Source organism: Rissa tridactyla, chromosome 5 (genome assembly GCF_028500815.1).
Source record: "Rissa tridactyla isolate bRisTri1 chromosome 5, bRisTri1.patW.cur.20221130, whole genome shotgun sequence".
Classification (NCBI taxonomy): Eukaryota; Metazoa; Chordata; class Aves; order Charadriiformes; family Laridae; genus Rissa; species Rissa tridactyla.
Window position 1 is genome coordinate 70,477,145 of NC_071470.1, and position 26,119 is coordinate 70,503,263.

The 26,119-nt window shown below is 37.8% G+C and overlaps 1 protein-coding gene across 2 annotated transcripts in view; it reads left to right on the plus strand.

Annotated features, from left to right (window-relative positions):
* NAA15 (N-alpha-acetyltransferase 15, NatA auxiliary subunit) overlaps positions 1–26,119 on the plus strand; it is a 43,450-nt gene that overhangs the window by 9,045 nt on the left and 8,286 nt on the right. For both annotated transcript variants that reach the window (XR_008466515.1, XM_054201941.1), the window contains exons 2-19: positions 4,734–4,818; positions 6,146–6,250; positions 6,975–7,132; positions 8,120–8,254; positions 8,422–8,575; positions 10,914–11,033; positions 11,649–11,744; positions 11,881–11,987; positions 12,416–12,488; positions 14,347–14,516; positions 15,147–15,299; positions 17,014–17,142; positions 19,455–19,668; positions 20,802–20,995; positions 23,138–23,246; positions 23,828–23,926; positions 24,680–24,823; positions 25,913–26,010. Coding sequence is in view for 1 of the 2 variants with exons in the window: in XM_054201941.1 (XP_054057916.1) it covers positions 4,734–4,818; positions 6,146–6,250; positions 6,975–7,132; positions 8,120–8,254; positions 8,422–8,575; positions 10,914–11,033; positions 11,649–11,744; positions 11,881–11,987; positions 12,416–12,488; positions 14,347–14,516; positions 15,147–15,299; positions 17,014–17,142; positions 19,455–19,668; positions 20,802–20,995; positions 23,138–23,246; positions 23,828–23,926; positions 24,680–24,823; positions 25,913–26,010 (2,343 nt within the window). In the remaining variant the exon portion in view is untranslated. The remainder of the gene's footprint in view (positions 1–4,733; positions 4,819–6,145; positions 6,251–6,974; positions 7,133–8,119; positions 8,255–8,421; positions 8,576–10,913; positions 11,034–11,648; positions 11,745–11,880; positions 11,988–12,415; positions 12,489–14,346; positions 14,517–15,146; positions 15,300–17,013; positions 17,143–19,454; positions 19,669–20,801; positions 20,996–23,137; positions 23,247–23,827; positions 23,927–24,679; positions 24,824–25,912; positions 26,011–26,119) is intronic.

Here is a 26,119-nt window from a genome sequence, read left to right on the forward strand (position 1 = left end):
GAAACCTGCATGTCAAAATGCTGCACTTTACAACTGTCCTTGCTCTTTAGTTGGAAACATAAGTACTTGACCATTAAAATGTCTATTTTGAGAGGGAAGGAATGTGTGAGAGGTAAAACATGCTGCCTGCTTACAGGTAGCAAACAATTAGAGAGCCTTTTTCTGTACATTTCAAATTTACAGCTGTAAAATTTCTCAGATGCGCTTGTGAAAATGTATTTGTTTATACAATACATAAAGAAAACAATGCTGAATTAAGTTTGAGTAAAAGTCATCTCAGTGCTATTGTCAGCAGCCCTTAGGAGTGCAGCTATAATCAGTAGCGTGGCCCTTGTATATAGCCGTGTGGGTAACTGGAGTAGCTGCTTAAGAATGCAAGTCAGTCTTATTTTCTAGCTGTAGGTGTGATAACGAGGTTTAGAAAGTAGATGTACGCGAGAGGGAAGATTCAAAACAGGAAAACTGGGGCAAGGGGGAAACAAACTCCATGTAGTGGTTAGCTGTCTAGGTGTAGGTAAGCTGTAAATAGTCTCTTCACGTTTCTTTGTGGCAGCCATCAAAGAAGAAATTCAGAGGAGTTCATTCACGGTTGGCGTGCTGAGCGTGTGTTCATGTAAGATGTCCGCTGGCCAAAGACTGATTCTGGACAGATGCCCTAACAGTTTATGGACCCGAACACCAGAACACGAGCCCTCCTTCCACCTCAGGCTTGGCATTCTAGAGACTATGGACTAGCTCTGTTCCTTGTAATTTCACTGTCAGTCTTTGTCTAGTAATCGCCATGCATTCAAATCCATTGAATAAATGGAAAAATGCAAATTCTCTCCTACCTGCTATGATCTTGCATGATTTTGAAGGAGTCATACTCTGTCTCTACTAATTCTTTGTAGAACTGTGTTAAAGCAGGTGCTATTTCCTTGCTATAAATACAGAAAATGAGTTAAAGGGTATAAAAAGAATCTTGGTGTGTTTGGAGTAGGCCGTAATTCTGGCCACAGCATGTATAGAAAAGCTTAGATATCTTAAAACATCTGGTAACTTATTAAAGGAAAAGCTTTGAAGGGCACCAAATGTGTAATAAGAGATTCAGTGATGGTGAAGAGTCAGATTCTTTTCTTTTAAATCATTACGCTTAACCTTACTTTTTAGAAGTTTAGCTTTTATGTTTTCTCATTGCGTGATGTCACAAGCTGTGGATGGAGCACTTGTCTGTCAAACATCAGAGGCAGACTCTGACTGCTGGCTTTGGAAGTGTCTATGTGCAGCATTTAAGCTTAGAGGGGGCAGCTGTGCTTTTCTAGAGGTCTCTGGAACAGAGAAATGTGTTAGTTCTGCAGAACAGCTGTCCCAAAGTAAGGGTCGGAGGCCTGGGAGTGACTCCCAGAAGCCCTTCATCTGGGAGGAAACAGGCTGCCCAGATGAAGACCATTTCTGCTTCCAGCAAGCCTGTATCTTTCTGTCCCAAGAATACTTGAGTTGTCACCATTCCTGCTTCTGTGATTATTTTTTAATATTTTTTTTATTGCAGGTTCTTTTTTTTTTTTTTTCCCCTCTTACTCAGAAACTACTGATTCCCTTAAGGATTTTCTCACTCTAGCTGTGTATTACTCACTCTCATCTTTCCTTTTGTTCTTCCTTTCTCCTTTTCAATATTTGCTGCCTCCTTTTTCTTAAAAGATTTTCCTTTCATGTTTCTGTTCCTTGAAGCCACAGATTCACCAAGGTTGGTACCAGCCATGGTGGCATATGCTGCATTCCTGCCTTCCTTCTCTCTCATTCACACCTTTGTTAAAGCTTGTTAGTCCATAACCTCTTTGGTGAACGAAATAAGTGTGTGCATGGCTTCAAGTAATGGAATCTCAGCGATGCTGTTAGACCCACTTTGATGAAACAACCTCCTTTTCTGAAGAAGGATGAAACATGACCTCAGTTTCAGTTGTTCCCTTCCTTCCACAGTTGAAAACACAAATGTGTACATAGAATAAGGAGACTCACAAAATGCCACGATTTGAAATGCTTCCATTAACAGAATGAAATAGGCTCAAAGTATTAACCTGGAAGGTTGGAGAAATTGTAAACAGAAAATCGCTCCAACTTGTCTTTACCCAGAAACACCTGAAAATGGAGACCTGTGATACTTCATTGGGGGATATACGCGGCTATGGCTAGTTCTTCATTCGGTACTTCAGGTGATACAAGAACGTGATCAGTTCCTGGTAATTTATTCATTCTACCCAGTGTTCTCTGGATTGATGGGAACTTTCATATCCACATAGATGGATATAAACTCATAAATTTTTCCTCCCTGCAGCCTAAGGGGAGAATTTGTTGCAATTCTCAGTGAGTTTACTCTGTTATAAAGTACCTTGCACTGTAAGTTCTGTATAATTCTGAGAAAAATCTGTGTGCAACTATTTCCTGTCTCCAGCCATCTATACCATCTTGGCTGACTTTCCTTAAACTTCAAGGTGAAAGACTGGTTGTTAGAGTATGTAAAATGGGACTGTTTAGAGATAAGATTTCACGTTCATAGCCAGCATCTGAGCAGCTGTACTTGAAGGCACATTGCGAAACCCCAGAGTACCCCTCCTGCTTGTGACGGTGCCTTACACTGGAGGCACGTTCTTCAGTTCCTGCGGCTGCGCCACTTTTGTGACAGGTTTTGCTGCTTTCACACCTACCTAGGTGGGAGCAAATGGCGGTTCTGCTTTCAGGGAGGGGCCCTGGGTGGTAACTTTTATGACTGATGATTTCTATTAAAAAAAAAAAAGGGGGGGCTTGAACCTGTTGTGTTGTCACCTGTAAGCTCTCTGTCAGCTCTGACCAATGGCTGATTAAAGTGACTCAGCCGCCTACTTGAAAGCAGGTAATGACTAAAAGGTATAAATAATAAGCAGTTAAGTTTAATAAAAAAAAAAAGACGCCTATACAGAGTTCCTCTTACCTAACCCTTAATCTTCCTTTGCTAGATGGTTGCCCTGATAACTTTTCCTGTCCTTAGTGATAGAGGGAGTTGTCTTTTGGAAGTGTTCAACTCAAGGTTGGACAGGGCTTTGAGCAACCTGATGTAGTGAAAGATGTCCTTGCCCACATCAGGGACGTTGTACTAGATGATCTTTGAAGGTCCCTTACAATCCAAACCATTCTGTCATTCTTTTGTTGATAAGTTCTTCTTTGAGTCCATCTTGCTTTGGATGCTCTCCCTGAGCATCTTCCTTCTCTTCTTCCTCCTCATTCCTTTCCCATGATTCCCTTTCTCCAAAGGGTGGTGGCAGGATAGGGGGAGCCAAGATCCTTGTTTTGTGGTGCCGCTTGGTCTTCAGCCTTGATATTTCAGCTGCATGACTTTAGTACCTGGAAAATAATACATCCACTTAGAGGTATACCAGTTTTTTTACACCTTTGAAGTTTACTGTTGGTGTTTCCATCTGTGCTTTGGAAAAGAAAGCTAGGCGCTAAACAGCATCTTTCATGATGGAAAAGCAACATAAAGCAGAGACGCTGAGGGTAGATACACCATTTTCTTTTTAAAGTGCTTCCATAATATTCAAGTAACTTTAAAAAGTTTATTTTTAAAACTTTCTGCTTGATGGGAACACCTGGTTACTTTTTCTGGTGGGAGTGCTTGGAGGACAAACGGTGCCCATACATGCTTATGGGTGCTCTTGCATAGTTAATTTGGAGCAGCCTGAAGAAAGGTGGAATCCTGAACAACAAATTATTTAGGAGGACTTGAAAACTGTTGGTTGTGCCCAATTTTATACTCCTGTCAGCCATCCTGCCACCAGAACTGCTCAACTAGAGTCAGTAAGGTCCTGTTACCAATGACTTCCTAGTTACCATAGGGTTTGGGTCTGTGCTCAAGCAACGTGTGTTTCTTTACTCAAGTCGGGGCATTGGTATTACAGTAGATTGAAACCTAAGAAATTCCTAGCGTTTGTTTACGTGACTTAAAGTGTATGAGTTGGTGTTTACAACATTACTTCTTCCTCCTTTGGCTTCTATTTAAAGATTAGCACAGGGAGTGGATTGACAAAAGTAAAATACTAAAACTGGTTTTAAAAGTTCATGCTCTGTGCCATTTTGCATTGCAGGCGCCTTGCATAATGAAATGAGACGCATACACAAGCAGCTTGTTAGAGCTGGATTTAATAAAACCGTAGAGGAATGTTTTAATTTCTAGTATGGCAAGATAGTGTATACTAGTTTGGAAAGTTTGTATGTGTACAAGATATATGTGGTATTCAAACTGATAGTAAGAAGTTGCTTTCAGAGGTAGTTTAAGCCAAGTTACAATGATTTCATTTTCTTTCCTGCCTGTATGGTGGTTGGAGGCTTTTTCGTGGTGTTTCTGTGAAAGATAATTGAACCAAAGTGAGATGCATGCTTACCAAGATACATTATGACATAAGGTTTGCTTTTAATTTAAGTTAAAGGGAAGTTGAATCTCTGTAGGCACTTATGCTTCCTGTGGTATCTTATCTGAGAAATTGCTGTATGATAACGTGTCTTCAGTTACACATTTAAATTTGTGTTCTTACGGACACGTACTGGTTTTTTTCTGGTGATGGAAAGAATTTCTAATCACAGGAAACTCACTGAACAGAGTTCAGTAAAATATTAGTACACTTTCTGAAAGCCCTAGCTGTCACTGGTGCTTAATTTCGGGGGTGCAGAAATACTTTCACTCTAAATATTTTTTTTAATGAATGTACTCTGTTCTTCTTCAACAGAGGTGTTACGAACATAAGCAGTATAGAAATGGGCTGAAGTTCTGTAAACAGATCCTTTCTAACCCAAAGTTTGCAGAACATGGAGGTAAGTTTTCAAATGGCATGTGCTCGCTTTTTCCCCCCCCCCCATACTTTAGGATAGAGTAATAATTTTGTAAGTTTTATATTTATAGTACCTTATTGTTAACCTTTTACCCATAAAGCTGTAAGAGCATCCGGAAACCTGCATCATGTTAAGCACTTGCTGCTGGTAAGATTTGTAATTTTAAAGACTGGTCTTACCAGTACTCATAGCTTGCCATTCTCTATGCTGCAAGTCTATTATTCATTATGGCGTTGTGCAAGTTTCTTAATACAAGTATGTATTGCTCAAATCACTTTTCAGGGGAAATTGTTATTCATTCATGTAGAAGTGAAAGACAAAAGGTAGAAACTGAATGTTGTTCAGCACTGTATGTTTGTCAGCTCTGTGGTCTGCTACATTTTCTGAAGGATTAGTCGTCTTATAAACAAAGAAAAAGGTGTTTGTCCTTTGCTGTATTTTCAATCAATTCTTAATACTGAGCTGAGAGTTTTCGCTATGAATAATACTATCTTCAGATGGCACAGCTGGATCTAGAAAAAGACATCAGTTTGCAGCCTTTGGACCTACTATAGCAAACCAGTGTCGTTGTTTGGGCCAGACTGGCCACTGAAATGAACAACAGATGCTCTCCCCAACCTCAAACCAGGACAACCAGCTGGGTTGTCTTGGGACACTTTTGTGAGTTTCTAATAATGAAGGAAATAAATGAAGAAAAAGGTGTTTGTCCTTTGCTGTATTTTCAGTCAGCTCTTAATACTGAGCTGAGGGTTTCCACTGTCCAGAAATGTTTGTTTTTCTTTGCCAGCTAGTTTGGTGGATGTGTATAAGTCTCAGCGTTGTGAATAGAGTTTAGTAGTTATAATGCTTCTTTAAAGTAAAAAAAAAAAAAATCTTTCTCCAAAAAGTTTGTAGAGCAGACAGCTTTTAGTGCCTTTAAAATAAAACTCTGCTTTACTTTTTCACTTTTTGGTGGAAGTAATGCATAAAGTATATTGTCGTGTATGATATACTTCAGTGAAGTATGTGAAGTGTATGATACACTTAAAGGCCAGGCTGGATGGGGCTTTGAGCAACCTGGTCTAGTGGGAGGTGTCCCTGCCCATGGCAGGGGGGTTGGAACTAGGTGATCTTTAAGGTCCCTTCTAAGCTGAACCATTCTATGAATAATCTGCCAGTATAGTTTTCCATGTGAAAAAGTAACGCAAAATCTTGATGCTGATAACTGAGTCTAAATTTGCATCTATACTATATTTAGAGTTGCTATATTAAGCTTAAAAAACATGAAAAAGAATAGCTGATAGTTATTTAATCTTTTTTTTTCCCCCAGAAACCTTGGCAATGAAAGGACTAACATTAAACTGTCTAGGGAAGAAAGAGGAAGCTTATGAACTTGTGCGTAGAGGCCTAAGGAATGACTTGAAGAGTCATGTCTGTATCCTTTTTGAAATACGACTTTAGCTTATGAATGGAAAAGGTTTATTTCTACAACTGCTTGATCTATAGAACTGCAACAGAAGCCAGTACCATTGGGCTTCTAACTGGAAGTTCAGAATTTTAAATTTTGTTTCCAATACATAAGAATGTTTTGTCCAAGCCAGCCAAAGGATAGATGCTTTGCAGCTATCCTTGCAGTCACAATTAGCTCAAATATTACTCTGGCTTGCATTGTATTATTTTTTTTTTATCATTAGGCTGCAACTCTAAACTTGTGGTGGGCTGAACTAGGCATTTAAGCATGTGATGTGCTTTAAAAACGTTAGTAGTTGCCATTATGTTGATAAGGACTTGTCATACACTTAGAACGCAGGAAGTGCAAGCACTTCAGTTGTCTAATATAAGCCCTTACTCAAAAATGTGTTTGAGTAAGCCTGATAGTCTTTTCAGGGATCCTATTACTTTATTCTTCCCCCAGTATTTGAAAAGTTTATGGCATATTATAGGCACTCTGTATATATAAACTGGCAAGCAGTTCTCTGTCTTCAGTTTGCAAGCGGTGTCTCTGTACAACTGAGGAAAAGGATTGCAATGATTGTTACAACATTACTGTCCATTTATTAAACAGCTTAAGAGCTTTTTACCAACAGTTCTCTCACTGCTATGTTGGATCTGTTTTCTCCCTGCTCAAATTCAGTAGAATCCTTAACAGAGCTTTCCAGGTTGGCATGTCTATGGCCTTCTTCAGAGGTCAGACAAGAAGTATGACGAAGCTATCAAATGCTATAGAAATGCACTGAAATGGGACAAAGACAATCTTCAAATCTTGAGAGATCTTTCTCTGCTACAGATTCAAATGAGGGATCTTGAAGGTTACAGGGTAAGTATACATACTGCATTCATTATCAGCTTCCAGGGAACTGCAGCGAAGGTGGCAAATTGTTTCATGACGCTTTAAAAAAAAAAAAAATATACAGAGGTAGACCCAGAGTGTTAAAACGATGTGCTGCTCAGTACTTTATGAAAGTAAAAGCAGATGTGCTACTGAGCAATTTCTATAACTTAAACAGATTTAATGATTCTTTTTCATCTCAGTGCAGAATTGAATAAACCATGAATAAGGTTGCAGGATTATTACTTTTTTTTCTTGCTTTAGCTTCCACCCTCTCCTACTTCCTAATATTTTGAGTAGTCTTCATTCTAATCAAACTGCTGTAACTAGTTCTGGTATTTTGTTAACCCCTACTTCTGACTGTTTGGGCTTTTTTAGTAGGTAGTAACTTTTTTCCTTTATTTTAAATTATTTGAAGCTGCCTTTCAGGTGTCTGTAACAAACCAAGTAATAACTTTTCCCTTAGATTAAAACAGCACAATACCAAGCAAATCTGTTGCATCTTTCAGCTGTAATTACCTTCTTGCCAAGGAATAGGGATGCACTTGCGTGACCTATTTTGCCTAACAACGCTTAATACGTATGTACTTCCAAGATGAATTTGAAACACCAGTATATAGTAAATGATCCTGCAACTCAAACCAAAGTATCCTTAATTGCATTCTGTTCCTAAGTGGTAAGACAGGAAAAGCACGTGTGTCATACGTTAACGAAGTTAGTCTGACTCATCAGTATTCAATTGGACATGATGTGTTACTTTGTGCGTGGGTTTGTGGTTTTTTTCAGTCAAGACCATTGTAGTGTTTTAAAGTTTATTCTTTCTTTTGGTTCAAAAAACCCACACATTTGCATATAGAAAACTAATTTTTAGTGACATTCCTTAAATACTGGAATACCAAAGACAGAGTATTGCCTAATGGTTTCTACAGAGCATCAGAATAAAGTCAGAAAAATGAGTAGCTACTTTTTTTGCAGGAAACAAGATACCAGTTGCTTCAGCTCCGACCTGCACAGCGAGCATCATGGATTGGTTATGCTATTGCTTACCATCTGCTGGAAGACTATGAAATGGCTGCGAAAATTTTAGAGGAATTTAGGAAGACACAGCAGGTATGAGGGAAAACATGAAACTCCTGTATGGATTCATGCTTAAGCCAAAATTATAACGCTGCTTCTTTTCATGATGTGAAAACTTTATGCAGTTTCTTAAGTCAAATTAAATCCCAGATGCATTCTAGAAGGTTGAACTTTCTCATGTGTCTTGCTTTCCTACGTAGACATCACCTGATAAAGTGGACTATGAGTACAGTGAACTGCTGCTGTATCAAAATCAAGTCCTCCGGGAGGCAGGGCTATTTAAAGAAGCCTTGGAGCATCTTTGTACCTACGAAAAGCAGATCTGTGATAAACTGGCTGTTGAAGAAACGAAAGGTAATTACTTTCTGAAGGCACATTTGAACACAATGGAATACCTATACTCTGTTAGCTTTTGCAATCTTTTGGAACTTCATCTTTGCCTTGTTTTTAGATTAATTTCTTTAATTTGCTGTGGTAAAGGATTGCTTGCCTGGAGCTCTTTGGTGCCTGTCATACTCTCCTCCCAGGTTGATAAGACACCAGCAGAGTACAGACATATTGTCCTGAAACTTTGGAGCTGATGAATGTTCCAAACAGATGATCCCGAATCAATGTCCTGAAATTCTGTTTGGGTAGTGTACCCAGACCCATACTATTGTAGCTTTGGTAGTGGTCCTGACAGGGAGACCACTTGCTGAAAGGGCAGAATCATCTTTGTCAAAGTAGAAGGCTTTTAATTACACTCACTCACTGTTGCAGCATATGGAAATAGGCGCTTTAGCTGAGCAACCCAATGTAGGCTTCTGTTATTGTATTACTATAATTCTAGCATTTAATACTATAACAGAGCAATATAATGCTGCATCTTAAATTCCATAGCTGGAATTGCAGAGTGATGGAAGTTCATTCTTGCAGCACTATTAACAGGTGCTCTTTTTCAAAGCATGCTTTGTTCTTCTTCTGCTTGATGCTTGTACAGTCCTCCTGTGAAACTTCCAATCCATCGAAGGTACTGTTTGTTTGTGGCCCACACTGGAATCTATTTGGATTATTGCTAGAAGCAAAGAGAAGAAAACTTTTTACTCTCTAATATTAGTCATGTAGATGTAGCTAGCTCCCTATTCCTGCTAACAGTAATCTCACTGTCTTGCGTAAAGAAACCTAGGAATTAAGTAGTGACAGTATTATGGAAGGTGTGTGGTACTTCCTCAAGGAAAATGATTGCAGGCAACTCTCCATTGTTGCTGATTATGTTACTTGGTTTGCACATACGTGGAAATAGATGTAGGGGTTACACTATCACAGACCATTTTTCAGACATAGTAGCAGGACGTTGGGGGTTTAGGCGTGTTTTTTTACGACATATCTTATCTGAAAGATCTTTTGAGATACTCTGTTTTTAAGTTTTTGGTGGAAGTTCGAGGGTAGTACTGAAATAGGATTTTTCAAGTAGGACTTCACAAAAAAAAAAGGCACAAAACCTAGTAATGTACCAGAAAAAAAAGAACAGAATGCAGTCAGTGCATTTTCCACAGGGTACAACAGATGAATTTTTTCGGGGCACAGCTCCTGTTGTGTTGTTAGGTCTAGCCTAGCTGCTGGGCATCCCACAGAAAAGCCTGCTAATAAATGAGTGCTGTCTACAAATTTTAAGTGCATGTGCAAAGCGATTGTGGATGACGTACAACTGAGAAGCATTGAAAATAGTATTGGCTTTTGCCACCATTGGATGAAAATTATAACTTTCTCTTTAGAGAAAGAATGCAGGTTTATTTTCCAGATTCTGTTGCTCTCAGTGAGTGAACTGTTGATATTTTTCCCTGGCATTAGATACTGCATGCAGCCCACAGGTTATCCTATCTGTGGGAAGCAGTATCTCTTGGCAAAATTACATCAGTTGTGTGACATAGGGAAGAAGAGAGGTAACACTGACTCACGTTTTCCTCTTGAAACCGGATGAGAAAAATGTTGCCTTAATCTAGAATGACACTGTATCACCTCTGTTGTATAATCTTTTCGTGCCTAACATTTGCCAATAGCAAAGCTTTGTAAAATACGGTTTCCCATTGCAAAATGGGAAATTGACTTTCATTGCAACTCCAGCATCAGCAAAGATGCTCTATAGAGTTGTTAGATCTAGACTTTACTTTTAACAGCTGTATCTTGTAATGAAGTGTCACTAAAAGGAAACTTGCTTGCAGAATCTTGAGAATTCATTAATCAGATCAATGGCTTGATTTAAAACATTGAAGTTAGTTTTATGAGATACCAGACTGAAGAACCATTCTTTTATTTGCAGCTCTGCAATTTCAATTTGGTTTTCAAGATGCTATATACATGAAATGCCGTGTACTGCTTTTAATTGCCTTCTGTAGTAAAAACTGCGCTTAAAGTAACCAGTCATTTCAGTAAGTGAGAAAAAAACACATGCATCTTGCTTTAAACATTAAATTTTCAAGTAAGTTTCAAGAATTACTCGCTGAGTTGTAGAATCTTACTGTTAATTGCACCTGTTGTCAAAATAAAAGCATATCTGTCAGCTAGTTTGTGATGCCACTGTGATAATTTTTTTCTAAGAAATCGGAATCTATATGGAGTTGAGGGTTATCTAATCTCTTACTGTGGAGTGATTATTGTTACACTGCTTCAGTATCTTGTTACATTAATTTAAAACTTCTTGGATTTCACACAGGAGAACTCCTGCTTCAGCTTGGCAGACTTGAAGAAGCAGTTGAAGTCTACAAAGGACTGCAAGAAAGAAATCCTGAAAACTGGGCTTACTACAAAGGCCTAGAAAAGGCACTTAAACCAGGTAATGATTTGATATGTTGTAGTAAATAAGCTGTTTCTGCACATCCGGAATTTATATATGTATCAAAAACCTGTATTGCTTTAAATAATAAAACTACTATTTAAAAATAATGTTAAAAATATGTTGTTGTTATCCTGTCTTACTTAAAACTAAAACAACAAAAAATGCAGCAATCTTTGTGCGTCGTTGAAAGAAGAGAATTATTTCATAGAAGACAGTTTTGATTTAGATTTTTTTCTTTTGCTGTCTCTGTTATCTTAATTTCTGTGTTGTAGGTAATACCGGTTTTGGAAAAACAGGCATGCTTCTCGTGAATGTTTTTTTTTTGTTGAAGATTTTAGCAGAGTGATTAGGCAGGAACTCTTTTTAAGATGAGAGATAAGCAGTTATAGTCTTCCACTGCTGGAAGAGGAATCTTCAGATACCAAATGCCTGAAATTATTTAGTATGGCAGTGTTAAAAAATAAAATGGAAATGAATGTTTAGGAAGTATATAGCTGTTAGTTGCTATATATTCTGATTCTTTTTTTAACCAGATATAAATTACTTCCCCCCTGCCCCCTTTCCCTTCTTGCCAAAAAGGAAGGGAAAAAATAAACTAAAATTCTGTTCCAGCTAATATGATGGAGAGGCTAAAGATCTATGAAGAGGCCTGGACTAAATACCCAAGGGGACTAGTTCCAAGAAGATTACCATTAAACTTTTTGTCGGGTAAGTGCATTTTTGCTGAACAGGTAGTGATCAACACTTGTGTTTCTTAGATACTAATGTTTTAGCAGCATAAATAGTCTGCAATTGACTAGTAATGTGTGGTAAAACAAAATCAACAGGTCTTTTTCCTCTCAAGGTGAAAAGTTTAAGGAATGTCTGGACAAGTTTCTAAGGATGAATTTCAGCAAAGGCTGCCCACCAGTCTTCAATACTTTGAGGTCGTTGTATAAAGACAAGGAGAAGGTAGGTTTCCCCCCTCACTTTTTACATGTTCTGCCTCATAGCTGTGATGAATTAAAAAGATGAAGGAAACTCTTCTTTTTTTTCTTCACTGCTTGCTCCGTCAGCACTGTTGTGTATTATGGCCTAGTATGTCTAGAAAAAAGTCAAGTGCAAATGTACGTAGCCTTATGCCAAGTTGGTAAATGTAGAAAACGTAAGATTTGCTAATTATAAGCTGCATAAGGGTTAACCAAGGGAGGCTTGGTCTTAATTTGTTAAAAAGAGAGGTGAGATTGAGTGCATTCCCATAGGTATTGTAATTCAGGATATTGCAGAATTCTCTTACCAAAAATAACTAGTTTGGGTAACACCAAGTAGTTCAAGTTGAAATAAAATGCCATCTTGCCCACAGATTTTTTTTTTTCTTTTGTCTTGTCTTGCATGTGTAGGTGGCAATCATAGAAGAGCTCGTGATAGGTTATGAAACCTCTCTAAGAAGCTGCAGGTTATTTAACCCAAATGGTGAGTGCTGAGACTGATGTACTTCATGGAAGTAGTGCCTCGTGTAAGCATTACGTGTCCATTCGGAGGCAGGGAATCGGTGGGGAGGGAAGAAATTGAGATCATGGGTTTTTTTTCCTCTTTTTCCCTAACACAGAACTGAACCATAGCGATCCTTAGAATGGACTTAAGCTGTCAAATATAAAGCCTGTATTCAAAATCTAGTCACTTGTTCTAAAAGTTTTTTCTGGATCCACAAATTTGATAATCTCTTTGCGGTTTTGAGTTCAAGTATTCTATTTTCAAGTATTCTATCTTCAAACCCAAGTTTATCATTGTCCAGGAAACTGAAATTTGAAAGATATGTTAAATGTTTAATTACAGAAATGTCAAACAAAAAGGAATAGATACTGATAGCACAGTCTTCAGGGGGAGGGAATTTTTGAGCTTTTGCGGGGGGCTGGGTTTTGTGTTCTTGGGGGTTTTGTTTGAGAGTTAAAAAATGTTTTCCCGGTTTTGACTGACAACTGTTTTGTTGTGAGGTATAGTTCTACATGTATTGAATCCAGGCCTTATAGTTTCCTCTCTGGTAGCTTTATGATGTTTTTTTCAGTCGTTTGCCCAACCGCTTTGTAACAGAAAATATCCAGGAAAAAACTTCTGCATAGAACATCATCATAAGATAGTCTTGAAATTTTGATGGATGGATTATAATGGTGTAATAATCAAGACAGAATGAATGAGAATACACGTTAAAACTTTACAGGATAATCCTAATTATTAAAGACACTTTTATTGACATCATAACCGCTTATTTCCTTGCTTTGCAGAAACATTAATGCAATCGTTCATTATGAAATTCTCACCTGAGTTGCCTGTTAAACTTTTCCCTTGAATTTATTGCTATAGGCTACAATATAGCCACTTTCATACCTGCTTGAATTTGTCCAAGCCTTTTAAACACATCTGTGCTTTTCCAGTTTAAGGAAATGGTTTAATGTTATTTCAGTTCAATTAATATTTGCTTTAATATTAAACTTCATTCAAATAAACGATCTTCTCCTTACCTTAAAATGAACAAATGTGTATAATTGCATGGTTAAGTTGTACCGTAAACTGAAGAACCAGAGCCTTTTGGCAGGACTAGAGTCCCCACGCCCATTTTTTCCCCCTGCAAGGTGCTATGCTTCATAGTCAAAATTGAGTAGTGAACTTAACTTTGAAGACTTCAGTAGTATTTTGGATTTTAAGCAGAGCTCTCTAACTTTCAAAACTGACTTGTGTACAGGAATGTTTTCTAGGATACATTTAGGCGAACAGTGATGATGAATTTGTCAAAGCTGGAGATAGAAAATGTTTTTAAAGCGAGGGTTTGGAACAGACAGCCTGTTTCCTTTAAAAATATTCTATTCCATGGGTTGAAAACATATAAATGCTGAATATACTGAAATCCTTTACATTGTCACTGTGCAACACTTGTGTTTAGCAGGAGTCTTTGCTGTACCCTTCATCAAAACCAATTTTAAATAAAAACTCTACATCATGCCCTTGCCCATTTCGCTGCCCTGATTAAGGGACTAGTTGGAAAAAAATGTTACTCCCTTCTGACCCACTAACTCACTTTTCCATTCCCTTAAAACCACAGTGTGAGAAGGGACCAGTATGTGCTCAGGTCTTGTCAGACCATAGACTTAGAAGTTATTGGACTTACCTGGACCCAGGCGTTTGGAAGCACTCCTGTGTCCGATATGTGCCAGCATGATACAGAGGCAGAATTAATCTCTGTGTGGCTAAAAGTGGCTAAATTTACAGCGCTCAGCTTCTGGCATGTTGTCTTAATAAACTGAACCAAAAAAACCCTCCATTTTTCTTCTTCCAGATGATGGTAAAGAAGAACCTCCAACCACTTTACTCTGGGTCCAGTATTATTTGGCTCAACATTATGATAAAATTGGACAGCCATCCCTGGCTCTAGAATATATAAATGCTGCTATAGAAAGTACTCCCACTTTGATAGAACTCTTCCTTGTGAAGGCAAAAATCTACAAGGTAAGTTTGACTCATTCTTAGTGACCAGACTTTTGCATACGGTTATACTTTCCTATAACGTTTTCGATGTGAACATTGAAGTGTTAAGCTTGCATTAGGCAAGACACGTGGAGAATAAATGGAAAATTACTTGGTGAATTTCTAGATAAGGCTATTGTTTGACTCTTTCGTTTTTTTACTGCAGATGAATAAGCCCCTATGAAGGTTTTTTTTAAGCCAACAAAGGACAAGTATACTGTAAAATGTGAATTGTCAGTTTACAATTATTTTTTTCATATTAAAAATTACACTAATAAATTTAATTGGTGTTTTAAACGTCTTCCACCTGTTCTTACCCTGCCTCCCACTTTTTTTAACTACTCGGCTACACTGTGGTATTGTATCAGAATGGGATTATCCAAAGCGTCCTTTAAGCATTTTCAGGAAAAACATCTAGTCCCAAAAGACCTGTAATTCCATAATGACAGAAAGTAATTTTTCTGCTTTTTTTCTTTAAAGATCTGTTGCTTTCGCGAAGAGAGTTATTTATTTAAAAATGTCGAAAAAACTAACGTTATATTAAACAGTGAGTAGATGCAACATGAATGTTTCATAATTACTGAAAGTAACTTGAATTTCTCTCTCTTTAAGCATGCTGGAAATATTAAAGAAGCTGCAAGGTGGATGGATGAGGCTCAGGCTTTGGACACAGCAGACAGATTTATAAACTCCAAATGTGCAAAATATATGTTGAAAGCAAACTCCATTAAAGAAGCAGAAGAAATGTGTTCTAAGTTCACGAGGGTTTGTTGCATTTAACTATAGCTTTTTTGAATAACGTGGGCCTGATCCTTTGTGGAATAACTTTTTGTGTTAAATTTCCACTCACCTTTACTATAATTTTTAAGTTCTGTTTCAGAGCAACCATGATTGCTTGCTTCACTAATGGTAGTCAATATCAGGGTTTGAAGTAATCTTGGATAAGCATGATCCCATGACTAATTAGCTGGCAGAAAAGTTTTGCGTTACGCAGCTTGCTTAATTTCATGCATCAGTTTTTGTCCCTGCAGTAGCCCATTCTGTTAGGTTTGATGGTCTCACAGGTTAGTTACTTTTTTTTTTTTAAATTCACTTCTCTTGCTGTTATTCTTTCATAACTGAAAGTCAAAACAGCTCGATGTAGTTTTTCCAGAATATTTGGCAAATGATGGTTTTAGAATACTGGCAATATCATTTATGTGTTGTCAGTGGGAGGCAGGCAACAAGCTATCGGGACCTGCCTCCAGAGGTAAAGCGGCCTTTTGCCTGTTGTCCCACTTTTCTCTCTTTAAGAGCAGGAGAGTAAGGTAGGTTGGAGGCTGTGTGCAGGCAAACATGGAGAGAGGGGAAATTCTGTTTTTTATAAGCTCAGTAGCTTTATGTGGAGTTCTTGATGCAAAACTGCTATGAATCTAGGTTAATTGACCTCTTTCAATACAATAAGCAGCTTCAAGATGATGTTAAAAAAGCAAACATACCAGTTGCCCAAAACTGAACTTTAAAAATATGTTTTTCTTCTTCTTTTGATCTTATGTCTAGTGCTCGAATATGAGCTTATTAATTAAAAAACAATAATTAAAGATGACCTAAATTACGCATAATGAAAATGGAAATAAGACTTTTTCTGATTTTTAGCTGCCTAAATCAGACTGGTTTGAAGACTGCCTTTCCTCATTTGGGGCATTCTCCTTATCCTTCCATTTGAATGTTGTCGTTTTCCCAGCTTTGGCTCATGGCTGATTCTTGAATAGCCTGGTTTTTGCAAGATCAGAGTAAAGTTGGAATGGCTGCATCCACCCCAAGTAGCTGACTTTGACATTAAGCTTGAAAGGCATGAGTTCTACAGATCTATGCAAGTATATGTAAATACCAGATTTGAAAGACAACTGTAATCTCCTTTTCTGAGTCAGGAGGTGTCAAAACTACTAGAATTCCTTTTGCTTTGCCACTCCTCTCTAGTACTGATCACTTAAGAAATAACCTGTTACTACTGTCAGGGACTCTACTTAGCTCAATCAGCAGGTCTCTGGAAGACACTGGTGGCAGTTTTAATTAAAAAAATTTAAAAATAAAAAATCCTGCAGAGTCATGCCACATGCTAGAACTTTTCTGCCATTTTCCTTCATGCTGCAGTGTGTTATTTGTGCACACAGTATTGAAAACACTGAATAAGCGTGTCTTGTATTCTAAAGATGAGGAACAGTCACAGTTCAGTGGTCACTACCTGGCTATTCTCTGTGTATTTCTGACTCTTCCAATAAGTGGAACACAGAGAATTATTTTTTTTTTTATTAATGAACAAAGCAAGTCCATCTTACCTGTGGGGTTTCTGACTTTGAGGACTTCAGTTTTGAAATGTAGCATTCTTTTGATAGCCTCTTGACTTGTGCTTTCAATTAGAACTAGATAAAAGAAATGGCAGTTAAATTGAATGAGACTTATTTGTTTTTTTTTTTTATAATGCTGTTTTTGCTTTTAGGAAGGAACCTCGGCAGTAGAGAACTTGAATGAAATGCAGTGCATGTGGTTTCAGACAGAATGTGCGCAAGCTTACAAAGCAATGAACAAATTTGGAGAAGCACTTAAGAAATGCCACGAAATTGAGAGAGTACGTATCTAGTTAAACTGCCTAGGAAAACACTACCTTAAGTTTACTGTGCTGATATATTTCCTTTCTGAGCAGTAAGAGTACACTTCATGTAGCTTCAGGAGAGATTTTGTTTCATGTTGCCTACTGGCGAGTTGATGAAATTGCTTTTCCTCCTAAAAATTCCATTGTCAACTGTGTATTATAAAGAGATTCTATAAAGTCATTTGAAGATCCGGGAAAGAACAGAAAACTCTCAGAAATAATCTTATTTTTGGCAGGGTACATAAAAATAGGTATTTGGGTGCAAACCAAGAGTATGTGCAAGTCCAAAAAGAACATGGCTGAGCTGACAAGCCCAGTTTTAAAGTAAAGGAAAGACGTCGCCTTGGTTACTGTTAAGCCACTGTACTTTAGAGAGTGAGAATAAATGTAAAAAACTATAAAAAAATATTAAATATCTTCTGCTTTAAAAAAATAATAATACTAAGCTACAGTTTAAAAGAAGCTATTAAAATAAGCTGTTTGAAGTATAAAGACTTTGCAAAGTAGAAATTTTATCCAAAAAGGTGGGGGATACTTACACATTAAAATTCAGATCCATAGTAAAGCAAACAAAAACATTTGGATGCACAACTTCTGAGAAAATAAGTATGGGTCAGTGGGGTTTTTTTAAGCACATTAGGTTCTGAAAAAAAAAAAAAAACAAAACAACAACAAAAAAAAAACCAAACAAACAAAAAAACAAACAGAAAAGACCAGACAGCTGAGGGTTTAAGTGAAGTGCTCAAAGAGGAGAACTTGGTAGGAACTTCTCTCTCTGCAAATAGAGAGGCTTAAGGAGATTTCAGCGCCGATGCTTTTCTGCAGAGGGGGCTAGTCTGTGGAATATTCTCAGATTAGAACAAATTAACACAGTGATTCATCAGGACCATATTCTGTTCACACACATTCTTTAAATAAATTTGTGTAAAATCCTTCCAAAAGAATTTGTGTAAGGAACTGTTAGTCTTGTAAATTGTCTTGGGTACCAGAATACTTGTTGTATTCAGAAAACAGCAACAAAGCTTTTCTAAGGAAAAAGCAGTGCCTCTTAAATCTTTTAGAGGTGCCAGTTACTCTTAAGACCAGCCTAGTTGATAAAATGCATTCTGGATTTCAGAAGCTCTTTTGATGTCATCGTTCACACCATAAAGGATATAAACTGTCGCATGGATTTAATAGCTGGTTCACGGCTGGAAAAACAGAGTAGGAGCAAATGATCAGCTTTTACAAGAAAAGGAGTTTATCATGGAGATTACTGAGGCATCTCTCCAGGGTCTCGATTGTGTGATGTATCAATAGATGATCACAGAAAGGGAGCAAATAGTGCAAGGGCAACACTTGCACTGTCTCAATGATAAAATGACGCATAAAGCATAATGTTCAACAGTGTAGTTGGTGAAGGAGGGACAAGAAGAATTCTTTGCCTATGCATAAGTAGTAAAAGGTCTTACATGAATTACTATTGCTCAGGAAAGAAATCCCGGAACCTTTATAGACAGTGCTGCAAGACCTTCTGTGTTGGTGTGGAGCAGCAGTCAAAAGGAGAGTGTTGGGAATTAAGTGACTAGAGAAGTAGTACTTTTCTTACATTATATAAATCTGTCATACTGTTTACATCTGAATATCACACCTCCTTAAAAATGAGCTAGTAAAATATGTGCCATGACATGAAGAGATTGCAATTAGCTTGTCATGCTTACTATCTTATCCTCAGCTTTGACAAGCAACAGCTGAGTTTCGGATTAGGTTGTATGAGATCATAAGTACATGGAGAAGTTGAAGAGGGGAATGACTCTTCACTGCTTCTCAAACAAAAACAAGGGGACATCAGGTGACAATGAGGAAAGTGGATCTTGAATAAAAGGGAGTGCTTTCTCACACTATGTGTGATTTAAGTGCGGAATTCATTGCCACAGTATTTAATGAAAGTCAAAATTATACTTTCGACTGAAAAAATTAGAGTTCATAGAAAAAAAAACCTCTTCGAATGCTGCTTAAATACAGAGAATATAGAACCTTTGTCCCTTAAACTGCGAGTTGTCAGAGGGTAGTTACTATTAAGAGGTTGTGAAATGGGTGAGTTTTGGTTCTGACCTAAGATGCCTTCTGCTCTTCTCACCATGACATTATTCTTGGAGAGTTTTGTTAACTCGCATTTCTAGAAGTTAGGGTGTATTTGTCAAGCAGTTTTTACTAAATTATTCCTTTGGGGCGAGTGTATTAGAAAAGTCAAAGTTAGTACCTGGTTGTTAATACTTGCTAAGTAATGTTATGTTATGTTGTGTTAGCATTTTGTAGAAATCACGGACGACCAGTTTGACTTTCACACTTACTGTATGAGGAAGATAACCCTTAGGTCTTATGTGGACTTGTTAAAACTAGAAGATGTACTTCGACAACATCCGTTCTACTTCAAAGCAGCGCGAATTGCCATAGAGATATATTTGAAACTTCATGATAATCCCTTAACAGATGAAAATAAAGAACACGAGGCTGATACAGGTATTCAACCCTCAGGATTTATTAAATATGCAGTTCCGCTAATTAGTGGATATTTTACAAAGATCCAGCATTCTTATAGTTGTCAACTGTAGCAGCCAAAAAGAAGAGTTTCGTCACAACTTGAAATAGGCAAATTGTAACTTGGCCGTAAACTAATGCATGTTTTTATTATGGTTATTATAAAACAATGATGGGTTTTGTAGCCACAGTTGTAATTCTGTGGTAAAGACATGTTTGTGTTATGATATGGCTGAGAAAACATGGAATTCTCATAGTTGTTGGTCCATGAAATAACAGATTGAAGCAGATGCGCTTGGTGGTAGCTCTTTCTAAGCATTTTATCAGTATGCAAAAATTTGAGTAGATAGCAACTTGAATTTTATCATCTCTTGTCTCTGATGTAAAAATAATGTTTAAATTCATCAATTTCTTTGTTTTAATCTCTGGAGAGCAACTTACGTGGTTATAGCTTGGGGCACCTCAAATGGTATGAATAGAGGCTATTGAATCCTTCAAGAGGAATTTGTCAAGTTTTAATATTTAAATTTAAATATTTAATATTTCTCATCTTGGTTAATTTGTGTGGCTTCAGGTTCAAATTAAGACAAGTAGAAGTGTAATAGAATTTCTTGTAGCCACATTCTGATGTGTTTTAAATTAATTCACCATGCTTTAATTGGAGGGAGGAGAGGATCTGAATATGAATCAAATTTAAGATGTCTGTAGGGCATTAAAAGCAAAGCTGGAACTTTCTGTGCCAGATTGTGACTATTTCACCTTATTTTTGTTAGGTCATTTAATTACTACCTTAAACATAAGTTGTGTGGTGTGATGCCGAAGGAATAAATCGATGTGTATTGGTGTGCACTTGTACTCCTGGCACTGGATTTGTGGAGTCAGCATGTGACACTATTGTCCTAGTTCCTGTTGCCCTGATCTCACAAAGGAATCTGCGAATTGTGAAGCAGCAGCGTAGGCTGTAAAATAATCTAAAATAAACTTTTACAAATGTATTGGCAGTATTACTAGTAGGTAGATATGGTTTAAAAAAAGATAATGGTATCTGACAACTGATTGAGACTGCTAATGTTAGACATCAACATTGTCCGGTTTTGCCCTTTGCGTGTGTACAGCGAATATGTCTGACAAGGAGCTAAAGAAGCTACGAAATAAGCAGAGAAGAGCACAGAAGAAAGCGCAGCTGGAGGAGGAGAAGAAGAATGCTGAGAAAGAGAAGCAACAGAGGAATCAGAAAAAGAAGAAGGATGATGACGATGAAGAAATTGGAGGACCGAAAGAAGAGCTTATCCCTGAGAAATTGGCAAAGGTGCTTACTAATGTAATAATAAAGTCATAGAAATTTCTAGAAAAGCTACAGTGAGCACACATACAATTTGAAAGCCATTCAGATAACTTGTTTGATTTTGTATGGCTTCTCTTCACAGGCCGCATTTTAAACTAGGGGTAGTTTGTTGGATGTACTGTCAGTAATGTGATGAAATCAAAGCTTCTGTGCCTAGTTCTCAAAGGCAGCAATTGAAGTCAGACATTTGCTAGAGGTGGAATTATCTTCATGTGTGTATTGCACTAACTTGTTGATTATACCCTGTTTCTAGTTGATTGGATGGAAGTCTTTCTATTCTGTATGTCAGGTGATTGTCTTTCTCTCTTTATGCTTAATACATAAAAAAATCATTATGGGACATAGACAACCTGTGGAAGAGGAGACATTGAAACACTGAATGCTTTAACAGCATTTGTTCGCATTTGTTTTGCATGAGGGATGTGGTAGAAAGGATAAAGAAGCTGTTTGGGGACTAGCAGTAGACTAGACTGAGATGATGGATTTTGAGATCTGGATTAAGAACTGTGGCGATACAAAAAGGGGAGGCGACCCAGATGACTATTCTCGTGCTAAAAGTTGTACCTGTAAGGTGGAGGAAAACATTTGAAAGGTGTAGGGAAAGATAATGGAAAAAATGTAGACTGAAAAATTAATTTTTAGTAATAGTAGTATAGCATCCAAGTACTGATAGATACTGTATTCGGTGTTTTTTCGCATTCCGTGTATTTTCACATTACATGTATAATGAATATTACTGGGTCTTGGGGAGACGATATTTGAAAGCTGAGAGAGTGAATTTCACTCTGTAGGCAGGAAGCAAGTGGCTTTAAAAACTTGACGGGTCATTTAAGAATATCGTTGGTACTTCTGATGTTTAGCTCACTGGTTGCAAGCAGCAGCACACTAATTGCAGTGCTAGTTAAGATTGAAATGGTCACAATGGCATGTACTGAAATTGAGTTCTGGAGTAGAGGGGGTGTCATGGGATAACCCAGGAAAATCTAGGCAGTGCCCAAGATTATAGGGAATAGTTGGCAGCTGTATAATGCATTCCTTTGGCAAGTATCCCTAATTGTATTCCAGATTTAATATCAGAATCATGATATAGACACTTCCAAATTCAGTTGGTTCCCCATGCCAGAAGACCATTTCTGATGTAGTTGGTCACTGGCAAACAGTTTTCCTGAAGCAGTTGCCCCTGTACTTTGGTGGGTATGTAGCTTTGGCACTAAAGGCGTAGCTTTGAAATCTGTTTTATTATATGTTCCAAATCGTTTAGTTGATGGTGATATATGCAAACTTGTAAAAGCACATATAAATGGTGCATTTTTTAATGAAAACAGCTGTTCTATATGGTTAGCAGGAACTCTGTAAGGTCCGTCATTGTCTTCAACTCCGTTATTTGCAATGAAGTGCATTACTTCAACGTTACTGAACTGTTATTGACAGACAATAATTAAATTTTGTATCTGATTCTTAGAGAGTTGCTTATGTTCATAAAAACATAAATCTGAAGGACAACAGGCAGTTCTTGTTTGCATTATCCCTCACCTCTAGATGCAAGAGATCTGTCTGTAAAGAGTCGTGGCACAGAATTAATTTGTGTTAAAGCTGTCCACTTACTGGATTACGCTACCTAAGACCCAGAGACCATGATCAATATCTAGTTACTTCAAGCTTGCTGTTAATATCCTTGGCTGGGAATGTCGCCGTGACTTGGCAGCTTTCAGGAACCTGGCTGAAGCTCACATGAAGAGACTGTCACGGGCATAAAGTAGTCATTTACCAGCCAGTGTCTCAGGCCCGTGCTGCCCATTATAGTGCAGGTTCAGCTGCAGCTGTATTTACTACTAATGTTTGATAGAAGGCAAAGACTTTTATCTCTATAGGAAAATGTGATTTGTAACCATCACAAAGCAGTTTTTTAGACTTCACAGTCCGTGTTTTAAACACTAATATTGAGTGAAAGGTGCAAAATCTGTAACATAAGAGGTTCTAAGCATCTTTTGCATTGCCTTATAATAATAACTCTTATGTGACTCAGAAATAGCTAATTTTCTTGTTGTAGAGTTACTAGCTTTAAACTTTGTGACTTAGTTGTGTGTCACTTCCTTGAATCTGTAGGTTGAAGCACCTTTGGAAGAAGCCATTAAATTTTTAACACCCCTGAAGAATTTAGTGAAGAACAAAATAGAGACGCATCTTTTTGCCTTCGAGATTTATTTTCGAAAAGGTAGGTGAGAAAACTAATGAAAGCAATTCTTAAAGTTGTATACTAGAATTTAAGCAGAAATTATTGATGAGATACAAGGAGTCAATCCCTGTTGAAATACACAGCTTTTCATTGGGCCGATAACCTCAGCTGTGAGCCACACAACATTAACCAACACACAAGTTTGAACATTTGGTGATTATCCACTTTCTTTGCCATGTTTAAATCTATAAGCGATCAGACTGTAGTTAATTCTTGCAGCTTGCATTTATCCTAGTTATTTGTCTATAGTTTGCAGAACTACACACTGTAGAGAAGTGGCGTACATTTGCTAAAGAGAACTGGTCTTTTGAAACACTTTTGAATTCTTTTATCAGTTAAATATTGTGCTGTAAGAACTTCTTATGTTCAAATTTACTTACAAGTTAGCAGGCTTAATTCACTGGTTAAATAAACACACGTTAGAAAAAATGGCTGTTGCAGTACACTCAGCTTTTATTTCTTCTGATCATTCTGATTTCAAACACTAAATACTCCTGCAACATAATGCAGTGAGTTCCAGCCGCAGGTTTTTGACCATTTGCCAATGCTTTCTTTTCCAGAGAAGTTCCTTCTGATGCTTCAGTCTGTGAAGAGAGCCTTTGCTATTGATTCTAGTCATCCTTGGCTTCATGAGTGTATGATTCATCTCTTCAGCAGCGGTAAGTATCCATTTGATACGACTTCATCTGTACGTGCTTCCAGGTGATGCCCAGCCCACATACAGTGATGATTTTTAGTTTATAGACTGTTAGCAGAATTGATTCAAAATATTTAATGCACATATTAGAAAGCTTTTTAAACAACTGATTCCTGCTAACATTAAGTATGTTTATCGTGACTGCAGCTGGATTTAGTAGTTATTCTAATAAGTATTAGCAAGTCTTTTTAAGACTGTGAGTAGTATGGTGAACTCCTGAAAGCATGAGCGAGTGAAGAAATGGAAACTGCAGAGTGAGGAATCTGACTTTTCTGCTGGCAGCCTGTGTCGGCGTGCAAGCAGAGGCTTAGAATTACGTCCTTTTTGTTAAAAGGTTGGAAGGATTCTCTCCCTTCCCTTGCCCCAGAGGTCTTCCTTCCTGTTGATGGCTACAGACTACGTACATTTAGGAACAGACTTGTGTGACCTCAGACTTTGACCCTCATAGATTTTAATCAGTAAGGGGGAGAGCGTATTGAAGTAAAAAGGCTTTTTTCTGATGCTTTTTCTAAGCATCAGAAAACTGTCACAGTTAACTGGATCTGTCTGGAAAAAGCTTATTTACCCTTTTGAATTCCATGTATCTTCCCTTGAGATTGTTTCAATTATGTTAAGAATGTAAACATGAAAAAATATTAAAATAAATGCATTAAGTAGACTTTAATGTGATTACCTGTGCTCACCTCTATTAACCTTTTTTTTTCCAATTCAATAGTATCTGAAAGTAAGGATCTGCCTGATGTAGTTAGAACGGTGTTAAACCAAGAAATGAATCGGCTTTTTGGAGCAACTAATCCAAAGAACTTCAATGAAGCTTTCCTTAAAAAGAACTATGACTCACTACCACATAGGTTATCAGGTATTTTGCCTTTATCCTCTTTCTGCCCTGCTTCTGTATTTTCTGTGTTTATCTAGCAGTGGCATCTCGGTACCAGTGATGTAAAAAAAAATAAATTAAAAAAAAAAATCAATCACTCTTTCCATCAGGAATGCTTTTTTTTCCTCTTAGTTTGTGTTTTTGTGACATGTGACCACCAAGTTGTCTGTGGGGTTTTTAATGTCTTCTGTATGCTGCTAAAAAACAAATTTTTGGACCTCTCTGCCCTGTTTTCCTTTCTGATGTATGCTGAATGCATCATGAGGCTGTAACTGCATTAATGCATCTGTGAAATAGCTTGTGTGAGCTATGGTATGTGAAGTCGTATTTCCGAGTTGCAGAGTTTGTTTTGATACTTTCAATTGAAGAGGCTGACTGCCAAGAGAAACGCGCTGAGCGCTAAACAAGCCAGATAGCACCCAGAGTTGCTGGTGTGCCTAACAGGAGGAGCTTAGATGGTGTTACAAAAGGCTGTTTGTCACTAGTGACTGCATATAACGGTGGGTACCACGTGGGAAACAGGATGTAAACCACCCAGTGGGGCGGCACCGCTGTTGCGGCTCAGACCTGGCCACAGAAAGCAGTGCGTTTGCTCTCGCATCTTTTCTGCCACCAAGTCCCTTCACCTCCATGTATGCCAAGGGACTCAGAATTGTGCCCTGGTGGTGTCTTGGCACTGTATTGTTACGAGAGCTCTGTGGGCACCTCTGTTGCGTGCCCCGGTTTCTGAGCGAAGGAGATGTGAGCAGTGGTGCTGGAGGGAACCGTGGTGTGTTTTGTTAGCAGATCTGACTTGTTATCTTCACTGCCTGGGATGCCATGGTACGCTGCAAAGTGCTCCTGCCCTGCAGGATAGACAGTGCCTGTTTGTTGTAATGCATTGTGTATCATTGAATAGTAGACTTAAAGTTTCTCCTTGCTTAGGTGTCAAGCTTTAATGCTGCAAGTGGTTCCATTTTGAACTACTACTGTAGAGTTCAGTATTCTCTCTTAGTCATATTATCTCTATTTTATGTTTGTTTATGCTTTTGGTCATCCGCTGAGTGATGAAGTTTATTTTTCCTCCTGCAGCTGCCAAAATGATGTACTATTTAGATCCTTCCAGTCAGAAAAGGGCAGTGGAGCTGGCAATGACCCTGGATGAATCCCTCATTAACAGAAATCTTCAGGTAACAGCTATTTATAAATTGTAGACAATTTCTGGTATATCTATGGAAGCTTTATGCAAATTATGGAGGTAAGAGGAAGATGAAATGATTGCTGTGATTTACGATGAGG